Below are 17452 nucleotides of genomic sequence, written 5' to 3'. Positions count from 1 at the left end.
TGAAGCGTCTCGGCCGCCATTACATGGCACCGCCTCGTGCCAGGCCCTTAGCGCTCTCCGGAGACAAAAGGCTTAAAAGCGGTGGTCTTCAGACGCTGAAAAGGTGAAGGCGTAAGCACATGTTTTTAACTAGGTTAGGCTGCCCTCATTTCTCAGTTCCTTCTAAACTGACTTTTTTCTCCCTCCCTCCCTGCTTCCTTCTTCCTTCAACTGCACTTTTAAAGTCTTAAAAGCTTGGCCAGGCAACGTCTCAGAATTGTCCAGTTGCTAGGACCCCTGGTGAGCAGCTCTTGAGTCTCTTCTATTTCTATAAATGGATAAAAGGGAAGAAGTTTGAGGTCTCTCACTGTGGGGGCCCAGTGGTGTCTCCTACTCTGGCCCTGCTGTTTCCTAAATTACTAGAAAAGTAGCATAGGGAAAGGAGCGTCATGACAGGCTGAGCAGATGTCTGTCAGCCCATAGACAGGATGGACAATCCCCGATTCTTTGGACAAGGGTTGAAGGCCTAATGATCCAAGCATTGTGCTAAGCACTTTGGCACAGCTGTGAACAAGCAATAAGTACCTACATCTGTGGAGATTACGCTAGTGGGGAGATAATAAATGTGGGTGGTTTTTTTTTTTTTTTAAGTTTCTTTTTTTTATTTTCCCACTGTACAGCAAGGGGGTCAAGTTATCCTTACATGTATACATTACATTTTTTTTCCCCATCCTTTGTTCTGTTGCAACATTAGTATCTAGACAAAGTTCTCAATGCTATTCATCAGGATCTCCTGGTAAATCTAAGTTGTGTCTAATAAGCGCAAGCTCCCGATCCCTCCCACTCCCTCCCCCTCCCATCAGGCAACCACAAGTCTCTTCTCCAAGTCCATGATTTTCTTTTCTGAGGAGATGTTCATTTGTGCTGGATATTAGATTCCAGTTATAAGTGATATCATATGGTATTTGTCTTTGTCTTTCTGGCTCATTTCACTCAGTGTGAGAGTCTCTAGTTCCATCCATGTTGCTGCAAATGGCATTATGTCATCATTCTTTTTTATGGCTGAGTAGTATTCCATTGTGTATATGTATACCACATCTTCCGAATCCAATCATCTGTCGATGGACATTTGGATTGTTTCCATGTCCTGGCTATTGTGAATAGTGCTGCAATGAACATGCGGGTGCACGTGTCTCTTTTGAGTAGAGTTTTGTCCGGATATATGCCCAAGAGTGGGATGGCAGGGTCATATGGAAGTTCTATGTATAGATTTCTAAGGTATCTCCAAACTGTTCTCCATAGTGGCTGTACCAGTTTACATTCCCACCAACAGTGCGGGAGGGTTCCCTTATGTGGGGGTTTTTTTTGCTTTTGTTGTCTTTTTTGCATTTCTTGGGCCGCTCCTGTGGCATATGGAGGTTCCCAGGCTAGGGGTCGAATGGGAGCCATAGCCGCCGGCCTATGCCAGAGCCACAGCAACGCAGGATCTGAGCCGTGTCTGCAACCTACATCACAGCTCACGGCAACGCCAGATCCTTAACCCACAGAGCAAGGCAGGGGATCAAACCCTCAACCTCATGGTTCCTAGTCCGGATACGTTAACCACTGAGCCACAACGGAAACTCCATAAATGTGTTTTTTAAATTGTTATTTCAACAAATGTTTATGTCAGGCAGTTACTAATTGAAATAAAAATTAAAAACAGTAAAGGGATAGTGTGTGCCTGAGGGGGAGGGGAGTGTATTTGTGACAGTATTTTACAGAGAATGTCCTGGGAAGGCCTTCCTGACCAAAGGACATTTGAGCAGAGCCCTAAAGTGGAAGAAGCAGGCTTACTAACAGGAAAAAGCAGGTACGAAGTCCCTGAGGCAGAATGTGGCTGGAGTAGATAGAGCAAGGAAGCCAGATAGGAGAGGGCCAGATTATGAAGGATTTGTAGGCCAGTTTAAGGACTTTGTTTTTTTCCTTTCAGTAAAATGGAAATCTCTAGAAGGTTCTAAGCAGAGTGACATAATAAAAGGAACCCTATCACTGCAGTCTAGAGAATAAATTGAGAGTGAGCCAGGACAGAAGCCTACAGATTGATTAGGAAACTAGTACAGTAATCCAGACAAGAAACCACGGGCTTAGTTTAGTGCAGGTTAAGAGCAATGGGTAAGGGAAAAACGATGTAATTGAAAATCTAGTCAATGATTTGTCAATGAGTGGGATTTGAAAGAAGAGTCAAGGATGAATCTTGTAGGAGTAGCCAACAATTAAGTTCCTACTAAGATTTCGGCTGTATAAGCAAGCACTGAAGGAGTTATCTTGACTGGTTTGCCTGTTCACAACTATGCAACTTCATAGTCATTAAACTCACCCAAATGTGAAAATAATCCCCTGCTTTCTAGCTTGGTATGACCCAGATTAGTTTTTTGATAACTTGGTTTATTGTACAGAGGAACATGTGTTTGAACTGCCCGGGTCTGCTTATACACTAAATGTGTACTACAAGATCTGAGGTTGGTTGAATACATGGATGTAGAACCTCAGATTCAGCCTGTATATAAAAATATAGGCTGCTTTTCAACTGCATGGAGGTTGGGCATCCCTAACATCCATGTTGTTCAAGCGTCAACCATGCTTTAGATATAAGCGGTTGAGAATACTGAGGTGCTTAAGTCAACAAGGTAACCTCAAGCATTTGCCTTCAAACTATGATATACAAGCGACACATTAGAACAGAGTTTTCAGGAAATCTATTTCCAGAGCTTGAACTTTCATATATATTCACTTCTAAAATTGATATAACTGAGAAATTTGTCCAAAAGTGCATCCTCCCATTTTACAAACAAAAAGAGTATATATCTTATACTCAAAATCTTACTATGGACTTTGCCATGGATATAAAAATCTCAGAGATGACAAATAGAAGAAAAATTAGTAATGCTAATATTGATGTGAAAAAAGTAAATGTTTCTAATGACTTGGTAACACATCCTTTTGCAAATCAGAATTCCAGTTTCTGGTTTTCAGAAAAAATGGAAGAAGTACCATGTGGAATGTTCAGCCAATAGATCCTTAAAAATAACTTCTTAAGATAGATTACTGGATTTTTGCTATATATCGTGGAAGGAGATCAAATTATTGGGGGAGATTACCATAATAAAACTCTTTCCATTCGCAACTACTAAATTATGTGATCAAAGTTTCTCAGCACTTAATGGCTATAGAAAAGGAGAAAAAAATTGCTGAAAGTAATATTTTTTGTAAGATCTACTTTTTTTTTAACTTTCTATTGTATAAAAAGTTGCATTTCCATTAAAAATTTTACTTTCTGGAATTCCATTTATGGCTCAGCAGTAATGAAACTGATTAGGATTCATGAGGTTGTAGGTTCGATCCTTGGTCTTGCTCAGTGGGTTAAGGATCCTGTGTTGCTGTGAGCTGTGGTGTAGGTCGAAGCTGTGGCTCGGATCTGGCATTGCTATGGCTATGGCTATAGGCTGGCAGCTGTAGCTCCAATTAGATCCCTAGCCTGGAAACTTCCATATGCCACGGGTGAGGCCCTAAAAAGGCAAAAGACAATAAATAAATTTTAAAAATTTACTCTCTGTTTAATAGTTATTAAGAGTTGTAATATATTTATGTTGCTTTGCTAATTGTGTTCTAAAAATTGCAATAATAACAATCCAGGAGAAAGTTGTTTTTTTTTTTTTTTTTGTCTTTGTTGTTGTTGTTGTTGTTGCTATTTCTTGGGCCGCTCCCGCGGCATATGGAGGTTCCCCGGCTAGGGGTCGAATCGGAGCTGTAGCCACCGGCCTACGCCAGAGCCACAGCAACGCGGGATCCAAGCCGCGTCTGCAACCTACACCACAGCTCACGGCAACGCCGGATCGTTAACCCACTGAGCAAGGGCAGGGACCGAACCCGCAACCTCATGGTCCCGCAACCTCATGGTTCCTAGTCGGATTCGTTAACCACTGCGCCACGACGGGAGCTCCCAGGAGAAAGTTTAATGCATAGAACCTTAGGGTCACAAGAAAGGAAAAAAAATTTAATTTTTATGCCACAATTTTCTGTGGCAGAGAAATAAAATTAAGTGATGAATAAGACATATTGATAGGGACAGAATAGGATAGTTACACAGGTAGTTGTTGAAGTCTCAGTAGGGAACCATAGATAGGGAAGCCTAAGGAACTTTGGGAGACCACTGTAAGTTAATAGTGGCTCAAGAAAACTATCAGAATGAAGCAGGCTTGCTTAACTATAAAACCATAAACAAAAGTACTTGAGATAACGCCTCAGTCATTATGTGGCAGATAAAATGAGGCCTGCATTCAAGTTCAGCAAGATAATGATCCTTAGGACCTAGGAGAAGAATTTAAGGGAAAGAGGACATTACAAAGTAGGAGACCCTCATTATAGAGGAGACCTCAGGAAACCTAAGATAATTCAACGTATTTTAGCACATGTTTCCACCCTAAAGCTGATTGGAGTAAGCACCATCACAGTCCTAGTTTGACCTCATAGGGTCAAATACTCTCTTACCCAATATGAGGGAGGAGCAAATGATGAAGCCTGAGAGCTGCCTGAAGAATGAGGAACAAGGCTGTCTTTTCCCACTCTCCACTTTCCTTGGGTTGTTAAAATGTAGTCCACCAGATTCTCCAGGCAGAGCTTCTTTGCCTGCCTACTTGTATCCTTCAAAGTGTCCTATCTTAATAAATCTGTTTCTTGCCTATCACTTTGTCTCTTGCTGAATTCCTTCTGTGCTGAGACACAAAGGACCTCAGTAAGTCTAGACACCAGGTGAGTGATTCTAATTAAAAAACCATGGGTCTGAGTCAGAAATATTTTGGTTTCAGCTTGGTATAAATATATAGGATAAAATTCTAGAAAAAAGATTTCAAAGAGAAAAGGGAGCCATATAAAATGTTCAACTCTTAAGAGTTCCCTTGTGGCACAGCAGGTTAAGGATCCAGCATTGTCACTGTAGCGGCTCAGGTTGCTGATGTGACACAGGTTCAATCCCTGGCCCAGAAACTTTGACATGCCTTCAGCAAAGGCCCCCCCCCCAAAAAAATAAATACACTTTTTAAAATGTTCAACTTTTAAAGAGCTTATTCATGTATTTTTAAAGGACATGTTGGGTATCAAACTGCTATAGTATTTAAATTCCACTGGAATCCATTTAAGAGTGATGTGACAGGAGTTCCCTAATGACTCAGCAAGTTAAGGATCTGGCATTGTCACTGCTGTGGCTCAGGTTATTGCTGTGGTGCAGGTTTGATCCCTGGTCCTAGAACTTCTGCATGTGGTTGCAGTCAAAAAAAAAGGTAATGTGGCAGTTTCACTTTATTTTTTATTTTATTTTTTGTCTTTTGTCTTTAGGGCCTCACTTGCTGCATATGGAGGTTCCCAGGCCAGGGGTCTAATTGGAGCTACAGCTGCTGGCCCAAGCCAGAGCCACAGCAATGCCAGATCCAAGCCACGTCTGCGACCTACATCACAGCTCACAGTGACACTGAATCCTTAACCCACTGTGCGAGGCCAGGGATTGAACCCACAACCTCATGGTTCCTAGTCGGATTCATGTCCGCTGCACCACGATGGGAACTTCAGCAGTTTCACTTTAAAATGTCAATTATTTGAGCATTTCACAAATTACATCCTTTAAAACAATTTAAACTTACAACTTAAAAATTTAGGCAGCAACCAAAATATGTTTTTAGAATTTTATTTTTATTTTATTTATTTATTTATTTATTTTGCTTTTTAGGACTGCATCTGTGGCATATGGAAGTTCCCAGGCTAGGGGTCAAATTGGAGCTATAGCTGCTGGCCTACACAACAGCCATAGCAACCCAGATCCAAGCTGTGTCTGCAACCTACACCACAGCTCATGGCAATACCGGATCCTTAACCCACTGAGTGAGGCCAGGTATCAAACCTACATCCTTATGGATCCTAGTCAGATTCATTAACCACTGAGCCATGACGGGAACTCCTAGAATTTTCTTAGGGGATACTATTCAAAGACCATTAATCTAAAGAAGCGAATCCAGAAGTTCTTGCTGTGGCTCAGTGGATTAAAAATCCGACTGCAGGGAGTTCCTGTTGTATTTCTCAGGTTAAGAACCTGACAAGTATCCATTAGGATATGGGTTCAATCCTTAGCCTTGCACAGTGGGTTAAGGATCCATTGTTGCTGCAGACTCTGCATAAGCCAGCAGTTGCAGCTCTGATTCAACTCCTAGCCTGGGAACTTTCATATGCTGCAGGTGCTACCCACCTCCCCAAAAAAATCCTACTACAGGGGTTCGGGTTCAATCCCCAGCCTGGTACAGTGGGTTAAAGGATCTGGTGTCACAGCTGCAGTGTAGGTCACAGCTGTGGCTTGGATTCAATCCCTGGCCCAGAAACTTCCATATGCCATGGCTGTGGCCATAAAAAAATAGAATAAAATAAAAAGCGAACCTAGACCAGGTAAGGACTGAAGGGAGATGGAGAGCCATGCTCCAACTAAAGTGAGTGTTTCCCTGTTCAGGCAGTTGTTGCCAGGCAGAAATTTAGGCACAGAGGTGTTAATAATTGACTCTAATTGAAAGTGTGGGTTAGTGACTTCTGTATTAGAGAGGCATAGAAGAATGGAATCCCACCCTAAGGATTTTTCAACTTTGCTAGTCTAAGTGTCTTAGTTAAAAAAATTTCCATGGGAGTTCCCGAATGTCTCAGCAAGTGAAGGATCTGGCATTGTAACTGCTGTGGCTGTGGTGCTACTGTGGCACAGATTTGATCCCTGGCCCTGGAATTTCTGCATGCTGTGGGAGCAGCTAAAAACAGACACACAAATAAACAAACTCTCTATGGCTCCCCATGACCCAAAGACCCAGCTTCAGGGTTTGTTAACCGTAGAATCACGACAGGAACTCCTGCCTCCCTGCTTTAACAAATCTCTAGTCTCTATTTTTCCCCAGCTTCTGAGACTCTTTGGCTAATCCCCCTATATATAGAGAACATAGAAATAGAAATAGCAGATAGAAAACCTGATGGTCCACTGCTCTCCCCTCTGTCACCTTGCAGTCTTAGGGAAGTCATCTCTTGTCCTCTGGCACTTAGAGGCATTAATCACCACCTTCAAATGATTTTTTTTTTTTTTTTTTGCTGTTCTTTTTATGGATAGACAAAGGGTGTTAATGCATCTTAAAGACAGTAAGGGAGTTCCCGTTGTGGCGCAGTGGTTAACGAATCCGACTAGGAACCATGAGGTTGCGGGTTCGGTCCCTGCCCTTGCTCAGTGGGTTAACGATCCGGCGTTGCCGTGAGCTGTGGTGTAGGTCGCAGATGCGGCTTGGATCCCGAGTTGCTGTGGCTCTGGCGTAGGCCGGTGGCTACAGCTCCTATTCGACCCCTAGCCGGGGAACCTCCATATGCCGCGGGAGCGGCCCAAGAAATAGCAACAACAACAACAACAAAAAGACAAAAGACAAAAAAAAAAAAAAAAAAAAAGACAGTAAGAAGTTTTCCTGTGTTGCAGCAGGTTAAGGATCCGGCATTGTCACTACAGTGTCCTGAGTCTCTGCTGTGACATGGGTTTGATCCCTGGCCAGGAACTTCCACATGCTGTGGGCCTGGCCAAAGGAAGAAAGGAAGGAAGGAAGAATGAAGGAAAGAAAGAGAGCCTCTAAATGAGAAAGGGGGATTATAATTAACAAGGTGTGACAAATACCACACTCACATATACAAATGCTTGGCACTTATCTTTTGAAAAACGCAGGTGTTATATTCGCATGGCCCTTTGCCTCAGAAAATGGAAACTTTCTAATTAGGGTGGGACAAGAAAGACCTTTTTTTTGGTGACAGAAAAACATTGCTGTAGTTCCCTAGCAGCCTTCTAAGTCAAGGAGTCCTAGTAGCTGAAAGTTCTTTGGCTTGTTGAATATAAATGAATTTATTTTTTTTTATTTATTTATTTGTCTTTTTAGGTCCGTAATCCTGGCACATGGAGGTTCCCAGGCTAAGGGTCTGATTGGAGCTGTATCTGCCAGCCTACACCAGAGCCACAGCAACACCAGATCCAAGCCATGTCTGCAATCTACACCACAGCTCACAGCAAACGCCGGATCCTTAACCCATTGAGCGAGGCCAGGGATCAAACCTGCAACCTCATGGTTTCTAGTGAAATTTGTTTCCACTGCCCCATGACCGGAACTCCGAATATAAATGAATTTAAAGACAGTGTTAAAAGATGGGAACCTGAGAAGTCAGAGAAAGTCAAAAAACTTTGTGTGGGGGAGGAGGCATCAGAGTAATGATTTTACCTTCAATAATAAAATCAGTAACCTTCACTAGTGCTTAGTAGCGGGTGTTTGTTTAATGTAAGGGCCATTAAGATACACCATAGAGTGTTGAGCTCCCATCAAGATAGATGCCAATTGAGAACAGAGACAGTCACATGAGAAGCAACTGATTCTCAGTCCAAGTTTTATATCCAAGCAGCCTTATGCTGATTCCATGTTTATCAAGCATCTCTAGGTTCACATGAACTTGCTCACTTGAGGCAATGGGCTGGCTGTTCAGGTCAGTCTTCACAGTCTTCACATCTGAACTGCTTGACATTAAATTCGATTCTTGAATGTCACTGGCATCTTGGTATACTCTCCTTGGCAGCTTGTGTGCTTAGTTAGACCAAAGTATCCTTCTAGAAATGAACCAATTCTGGGGCACTAAACATTCACCACCATATGAAGTCTCCTGGGAAAAAAATCCAACTAACTTCTCCAGGTTGAACCCCCCCCTCCTCTGTGCCTGCCTTCAGACTCACATAGTCTTAATATTTTTATTTAAATATTTAAATTAGGAGTTCCCGTCGTGGCACAGTGGTTAATGAATCTGACTAGGAACCATGAGGTTGTGGGTTTGATCCCTGGCCTTGCTCAGTGGGTTGAGGATCCGGTGTTGCTGTGAGCTGTGGTGTATGTTGCAGATGTGGCTCGGATCCCACATTGCTGTGGCTCTGGTGTAGGCCGGTGGCTACAGCTCCGATTAGACCCCTAGCCTGGGAACCTCCATGTGCCATGGGAAGCAGCCCTAGAAAAGGTGAAAAGACAAAAAAAAAAAAAAATCATGTGTTTCTATTTAACTTTCCAAGAGTTTGTGTCTCATGGCCCCAACCATAATGTAAGCTCTTGAAGACAAACTCTCCCACCCCAAAGGGCCCAACATAGTACCCTGTAGAAAACGGTTGTACTGATGACCTCCGAGAAACCCCATCTCCTGGTATCCAAGCCCCTGTGAAGTCCCCTCCCATAATGACTCTGGGTTCTTGTGTGACTTGCTTTGGCCAATGAGACATTAACAGGTGTAAAACAAGTAGAAGCTTGATAAACACTTGCTGTCTTGGAACCCGGCTGCCATGTAAAGAGGCTCAGGCTAACTACTGAATGATGGCAGAAGTCTCACCCTTTCAATCATCCCTGCCAAGACTCCAGCCATAAGGGTGAGGCCATCTTAGGTCCTTCAGCAGACCCACAGGCTGAATGCAGCTGTATGAGTGGGTTGTTTCCTTGGTCCTAAAAGAATGCCTTGTTTTTTTTCTAGATGTCATCATTTTAGGATGTGAAGGTAGAAGTGCTATAGGCCTCTTTTGACCATGAGGGGAGATTTTAGAGACCCAAACTAACACAATGATGATGGGAAAGTGGTGAGAAAGGACGAACCTGGGCCCTTGATGATATTGTAGAGTAGCAGAATTTGCTAAGGAGTTGGTTGACTTCTGAACTTTTTATTATATGAGACGGCGTATTTTCTCACTATTTGGGTTACTTTGAGTTGGGTCTTCTGTTACTTGCAGCTGAGGGCATTCTAACTACTATACCCTCAACCAGCTTTACTGGTACAAGTACAAAGTGCCTGAAGTGCCCTGCATACCATATAACAGACATTCAAGAAATTTGTCACTGCTGAGAAAGTAAAAGAAGATTTTGTGGTAGAAACTGCTAGTTTCTTACCCAATAGTTATTTTCCCTTTCCTCCTTAATTATAGAATTCTGAATTTCATTTGGGCTTGTTGCTGCCTAGAACAAAAGATAGTATTTCCTTACTGCTTTGTATATAGATATGACCATATGACTGAGTTCAGGCCAATGAAATATAAGCAGAAGTGTTGTGTGTATTATTTGTTGGGGCAGGTGGGCTGCTTCATTGGAGCTGACTTCGCCTTTCTGCCTTTCATTTTTCTTTCACCAACTTGATTTCTCTGACCATTGTTCCAGGCCATGAGCCGACCTTGCCAAAAGCTGGGATGATCTGGCAGAAAGACAGAAGCCTGGAGTCTTTTTTCCTTTTTCTTTCTTTCTTTCTTTCTTTGGCCACATCTATGGCATATGGAAATTCTTGGGCTAGGGGTCAAATTGGAGCCGTAGCTGCCAGCCTACACCACAGCCACAGCAACACCAGATCCAGGACTCAACCTGCACACTACACCGCAGCTCATGGCAATGCCAGATCCCCAACCCACTGAGCAAGGCGAGGGATCGAACTCGCATTCTTTTTTTTTTTTTTCTTTCCTTTTTAGGGCTGGACCCTTGGCATATGGAGGTTCCCAGGCTAGGGGTTGAAGCAGAGCTGTAGCTGCTGGCCCACACCACAGCCACAGCAACACCAGATATGGGCTGTGTCTGGGACCTATACCACAGCTCATGGCAACGCCAGATCCTTAACCCACTGAGCGACTCCAGGGATTCAAACCCGCAACCTCGTGGTTCCCTAGTCAGATTCGTTTCCGCTGCACCACAGGAGGAACTCCACTAGTCTGGTTCTTAACCAGCTGAGCCACAATGGAAACTCTGAAGCCTGGAGTCTTGACAAAGTAGAGCCACTATAATAGCTTTGGACTGCTTGGCTCCAGATTTCTTGCCTATGAGAGGAAAATAAACCTCGATTTTGTTTAAGACACTATTATTTTGGGTTTTTCTTTATATTCAGCTAAGTAAATCCTAACTAATAATCTTGTCAACAACTTTTAAAATATTGAAGACTGGCATAGGAGAGTCTATGAATAATGAAGAATTATCTTCCTGAGTGTTAAGCAAGCTTTTCCTGGCTTCCTTTTTTCCAACCCCCTGAAGCAGTATTTGGGTGTCACCTTGGTTGGAGTTCTAGATTGCAAGTAATAGAATCCAATTCTGGCTACTGAAGCAAAGAAGAATTTATCAGAAGGACATTAGGAGTCATTGAATTGGCAGGAGGCTGGAGAACCACCATATAAATGGACAGAAGTCTAAGCAACTCTGCACTTTAGGACTCAGAAAGCTGCAGTCTAGCAGCAGGAATAGCTATTCAGGTCTATGTCACTGCTGTAGGCCGTGCTGCCCCTGCTGTTACAGCATGTATGAGTAACCTCTAACCCATGCTCTCATCTTTGTGACAAGCATTTAGTATCTAATGTCTCCGGACAGACTACTTAAACTGGGGAGAGGTGACTCTTTAAGAGAAAACCAGGGTGTTATTATGCTGGATAAATGGAAATCTTGCAACCAAAAAATGGTGAGCATTCACCATGTCAAACAAGCCTAAGTCAGGTGAAGGAGACTTGACTGGTTGCAACTTGGTGTGTAAGATCCTAGCCCCTCTCCATGAAAGATATGCCTTCTGAGTCTAGTGTATTGTATTCCCTATTGTTGGCTTGACCACCTTATTCCAATGTCCTGGTTTTCTGTCCTTAGTTTTCCTTTGTTCTTTAAAGACTGATTGAACAGGAGTTCTCATCGTGGAACTCAGCAGAAATGAATCTGACTAGCATCCATAAAGACAAAGGTTCAATCCCTGGCCTCGCTCAGTGAATTAAGGATCCAGCGTTGCCATGAGCTGTGGTGTAGGTTGCAGACATGGCTCAGATCCACAGCGTTGCTGTGTCTGTGGTGTAAGCCAGCAGCTACAGCTCTGATTCTACCCCTAGCCAAGGAACCTCCATATGCCATGGTGTGGCCCTATAAAAAAAAAAAAAAAAAAAAAAAAAAAAAAAGAAAAGAAAAAGAATAATTGAACAGGAAAGTTAAAAAGGGGTGAAAGAGATCATCTATGTCAATCTGTTCATTTTCTAAGTAGATACTAGATCTCCCCAGATCTTGATTTCCATGTTTCTGATTGTAGCAGGTATTGAGTTCAGGTTGTATTTTGTGTATCCTGGTGTTTGATTCTTAACTGTACCTGATTCTTACTAACTTATTTAATTATGTCCCCCTTAAAATGTATATGTTGAAGTCCTAAGCTCCAATTCATCAGAATGTGACCTTATTTAGAAAAAGGGTCATTGTAGGAGTTCTCTTGTGGCACAGTGGGTTAAGGATCCAGCATTGTCACTGCAGCAGCTTGGGTCGCTGCTGTGGTATGAGTTTGGTCCCTGGCCCAAGTACCTCCTCATGCCTCACACACAGCCAAAAAATAAAAATTAAAAAAAAAATTAAAAAAAGAAAAAAGAAAGAGAGTCATTGTGTATGTAATTACTTAAGCTGTGGTCTTGCTGGAGTAGGATGTGTCTCTTTAATCCAATATGACTGTATCCATATAAAAAGGGGAAATTTGGACACAAAGACATGCAGGCAGGGAGAAAGCCATGTGAAAACAAAGGCAGAGGTCAAGGTGATTATTCTACAAGCCAAGGGAATGCTGAAGACTGACAGGAATCCACCAGAAGCTAAGGGAGAGGCATAGAACAGATTCTTCCTCACAGCCCTCCAAAGGAACCAACCTTGATCTTGGACTTCTCGCCTCCGGAACTGTGAGACAGTAATTTCTATTGTTCAACCATCCAGTTTGTGGTGCTTTATCATGGCAGCCCCAGCAAACTAATACAAAATAAACCTTCCCAGGTAAAATCCCTAATCTTTATTTGACACTTAATTCATGTTCACGATACAAACATAATCTCCTTTCAGGTTAGAGAACTTTGTCAACAGTTGCCTGTGACTCTGCTTTCTCTTCTTTTTATATTCAATTGCAAACCAAATCTTAACTAGCTTTTTGAAATGTCTAACCATCTCATTGTTACTGCCCAAATCTCATTCTTTTATCATTTTAAAATTCATTTATTATAACTGTTTCCTAAATTATCTACCTGAAGCCAGTGTTATTTCCTTTATCCATTTCCTGTGACTCTATCAAATTAATCCTCCAGCTTCCCATGCCAACAACAGCCTCCAATCAGAGCATACCTGAAGCCTTCCCTTTTTTCCTCTATAAAGCTTTCCTACTCCTCTGCTTGCCTTTGAGTCGATCAAAAGCAAATGAAGGTCACTGACTCTTGCTGTAGCAAACTCTGAATAAATAGCCTCTGTTCTCATCTGGTGGTTTTTGCTTATTTCAACAGAATGAATAATGGAGGAAAAAGCCATGCTTTTTTCTAATGTGTTTTCTAACTTGGTGGGATATAAGCCTAGAGCTGCAAGCAGCATCTTGGCAACCTATTATGTACAGAAGGCCTGTCAAAGAACAATAGCAGCATGGAAATGAACAAAGCAGGAGATGGAGGCAGGGAGAAAAGTCCCAGTGATGCTGTTTGAGATCTTGGCTCCAGCTGTGGCTAAAGTCAGCTCCACTTCTGGACTTTTCAGTTTCTTGAGTCAATGAATTATTATCTGGCATTTGCTACTTTGAGTTTCTGTGGCCTGCAACCAAAAGAATCTTGACCAATAACATCTTTGTTTTGAGTCTCTCTCTCTCTCTCTCTCGGAATAAAGAGCCAGAGCTATTTCTACTGTCAGATGGAGAAGGACCAGAAAAGTCTGATGCTTTGATCACTGGTGACAAGTTGCACCCTGGCCTTGAAAAATTCAGTGGGCACCGCATGCTCTGTTATCCCAAAGTTGGGCCCCAAGCTTACAAACAGCTTTTTAGCTAATGTTTGCACGGTCAGCTACTGTTCTCCAAAGCAGGACATATCAGAGTGGCTGAATCCAGAGATTTCCAGCCTTAGCCACATGCTATACTGAAACCAGTCTTTCCCACAGAACTGTAGGCACTTACTTGTATTGAGCCCTGGTTTCCAACTCTACTGCCCCACCAATGGGTAAATAAATTCTCCTTATCAGGGGTGTATTCAGCATAACCCAGAAAATTTTTCTAAATTTCAAATCTTTTCTACTAAAAAGCTTATGCTCACATACAAATTAGATCATTCTCTCTTCAGGGCTTGGCATACTAGGAAATCTCTAGGAGATACTCAGTTTTTATCAAGTAGCAAAACTTTCCCTTCTCCAGGAAAAAGTGTGCATTTATATTTGCATACTGAAAAAAGCCGTTTAAGTGACCTTGCAGAATACAGAAAATCTGAACAACAATGACTTTAACTTCTGTTTATTCAGAGGAACAGCTTTTAAGCTTTAAAAATAATAATAAAAATTTTCTTTTTTTCCCAGTACTCTACACTGTGAACAATTTCTGCTTGTCAGGTTGGTCTCTTTTTTTTTCCAAATCCCAACTTCTATACCTCTGCACAAGCTGTCCCATAGCTTAACTTTTCCTCTCTCAGTTTTGGAATCATAGAATCCAAATTAATTATCTAATCATTTGCTCTCTCACACTTTCATAAATATTACTCTTTTCTCTGAACTAGTATACATGTTCTTTGAGGGCAGGAGCCATACTTCTTCTTCTTTTTTTTTTTAGGAGCCATACTTCTTTGCAGATTTTTTAGCACTTAGCATTCAATATACAATTGGTGAGTGAATGACTTAATGGATAATCAAATAGCTTTTGTAACAAATGGTACTTTCAGTACTCGAATTTTTATACAAGTGAATGCAACACAGATTAAATCTTTTTGAGATCTACGAATATTGTCATTGTAAATATTTTTAGTATTTGAATTTTAAAATATTTTTATCAGACAAAAATTTTGAAAACTAGATTTTATTTTTGTTTAACAATTAGAAAAACAATATTCTTTTATAAATTTCTAAAATTATCCAGAAATCTTACATTTAAATTAACATTAATATTTTAAAAAAGGTTTTGAATTCTTTACCCCAAACTTAAAATACAAAAGTCATGCTATCTTGACCACCCAAAATTTGTGAATTTCCTAATTACCTTCCTTTTCATCTTCCCAATAAAATATGTATGGCTCAGAGGTACATTTTTAAAAAATAATTTCAACTTGTCAAAAAGTCAAATGATTTAAAATTTAGCTTAATTTAATGTTTCTTTTCTGTTGTATAAATGTGAATGTACAGTTTGATATCATAACTAAAAAGGTTTTTGTATGTCCTATAAATATTCTTCCCTTAAATGTCTCCCTCCTTTGTAAGTGTATTCACCTCTGTAAGTGTTTGTGGGGAAGTTGCAGCAGAATGGGACATTTCTGAAATCAGACTTTCTGTCTGCTTAGTGGCTCACTTTGGAAAGTTAAAGTGAGGAACCCCTTCCCCAACTAGTTTTCAAAAGGTTTATTTATGCATAATGTGTAGTTATAAGTCAGAGACTTTTAAGATAAATATAAGATTTAAATCTCTTTTGCTGACTTTCCTTTAATAACGTGAAAAAAAAAAAAAAACGAACTCTTACTTCAGGATCTGAAATTTGAGACTGCGTTTCCATTTCTTGAGCTGCTAATAAGCACTAAGAACCAATTTGCATCAATTTGCCACCTACTCCTTGGCATCCCCAATTCCTCCAGCAGTTATTGCGAAGGTGGCTTCATTTTCAGGCATCTCAGGGCTAAGAGAATACAAGGGAACAGAAGTTTATAAAAAGCTCTATTTCTATAAATACTATATTCATGTCACAGGCATCATATTCCTATTAGTCTGAGTCTCCAAAGACATGTGAGTTGGTATAGCTAAATGTGGACTGCGAATTTATCTACAAGTATTATCAACCCTCACAAACATTTATTGAATAACTTCTATATGTAAGGTTCTGGATGTCAAGAAATATTGCCCTAAACTTGGAAATAGGCAAAAAGGATAACTGGGTGTTCTTTCAGTGTACTGTCAAGCATTGTGCAGCAGACATTTAGGGGCTTATTTGATTCTAAATGGGTGTCCACATTTCTGTTGATTAGACTAACATGGGGAAAAACCATGAGAAACTTTGTTTTTTTGGCCACATCCTTGGCTCGTGGAAGTTTCTGAGCCAGGGATCAAAAATGAGCTATAGCATTGACCTGAGCCACTGCAGTTGACAATGCCAGATCTTTAACCTGCTGTGCCACAAAGGAACTTCTTTTCTTTTCTTTCCTTTTTTTTTTTTTTTTTTTTTGAGATTTTGAAATAAACTAAAAGATTACTGAGCACATTTCAGTGGACAAATAGATTGCTTAGCAGATCCTTCCAGGTTATCCAAATCTATGAGGACTTGGTGGCTTTCATGACTTTGAGCTATTTTACAACTCTGTGAGTTGTAGAAAACTATGAATAAGACAAATTATTCCTTAGAATAGATTTACAAGGAGATCCCGCTGAATAGCATTGAGAACTATGTCTAGATACTCATGTTGCAACAGAAGAAATGGTGGGGGAAAAACTGTAATTGTAACGTATACATGTAAGGATAACCTGTCCCCCTTGCTGTACAGTGGGAAAATAAAATTAAAAAAAAAAAAAAAAAAAAAAAAATATGTTTTAGGTTAAAGATAAAAAAAAAAAAAAAAAAAAAAAAAAAAAAAAAAAAAAAAAAAAAAAAAAAAAAAAAAGACAAATTATTCTTGTCCACAGAAATGAAAGTTGTGTGAGGAATGCAATTGATTGTTGTCCAATGGATATTGACCCATTTCTGATCAATTTATAACTCATTTCAGCATTACTTGTTTGACTACGTATGGTAGTAATTTGATTTTTCCTTTGATCTGGTTATAAAATTTTATTGGTTCCTGCGTGAGTTAATGAGTTAAATAAAATCTTTGACATTTCATATTTGTATGAGTCATGATTACATACTTTAAACTTTTTTTTTCCCCTTTCCAGCTGTACCTGTGGCATATGGAAGTTCCCAGGCCAGGGACTGATTCCAAGTCGGAGATGCAACCTATGCCACAGCTGCAGCAACACCAGATCCTTAACCCACTGCATGGGCCAGGGATCAAACTGGTGCTTCTACAGAGACAAGCTGGGTCATTAACCCACTGCCCCATAGTGGGAACTCCATATTACAGTAAATTTTACCTTTTAAATCTATTCTACAACTCTATAGGAGTAGAGATTAGTTTGTAGGAAACTGATAGCAATGCAGATTATTCTTGTCTGAGGGCAATGCAGATGATGCCAGTCTATAACAATGGAAATGAATTTCATTTTGTAGAGAAGCAACTGATTTCTCTCCAGTAGAGAAGACAACTTCAAATGTTACAATTTATTGCCTGGTAGGATAGTAACCAGTTTTGCACCTATTAGCAAATTTATTTCAGCATTACTTTGACTGACATCATAAATCTCTCTGTTCCTCAAATTATCCTTTGAATCAGTATTTTCCTCATTAAGGAGTTGAATAAAAA

The 17452-nt window shown here is 40.7% G+C and overlaps 1 protein-coding gene and 1 long non-coding RNA gene across 4 annotated transcripts in view; one reads left to right on the top strand and one right to left on the bottom strand.

Moving 5' to 3' along the window:
- The window catches only part of LOC110260646, a 33966-nt gene that overhangs the window by 728 nt on the left and 15786 nt on the right, over positions 1 to 17452 (top strand). The gene's annotated exons all lie outside the window — the stretch shown is intronic.
- Positions 14592 to 17452, bottom strand: part of DMC1 (DNA meiotic recombinase 1) — a 39098-nt gene continuing 36237 nt past the window's right edge. For all 3 annotated transcript variants that reach the window (XM_005655492.2, XM_021091489.1, XM_021091488.1), the window contains one exon: positions 14592 to 15678. In XM_005655492.2, the coding sequence (XP_005655549.1) occupies positions 15609 to 15678 (70 nt within the window). In that variant the 3' untranslated portion in view covers positions 14592 to 15608. The remainder of the gene's footprint in view (positions 15679 to 17452) is intronic.

Source organism: Sus scrofa, chromosome 5 (assembly GCF_000003025.6).
Source record: "Sus scrofa isolate TJ Tabasco breed Duroc chromosome 5, Sscrofa11.1, whole genome shotgun sequence".
Lineage (NCBI taxonomy): Eukaryota > Metazoa > Chordata > Mammalia > Artiodactyla > Suidae > Sus > Sus scrofa.
This window is presented reverse-complemented; position numbering and strand designations above follow the sequence as displayed.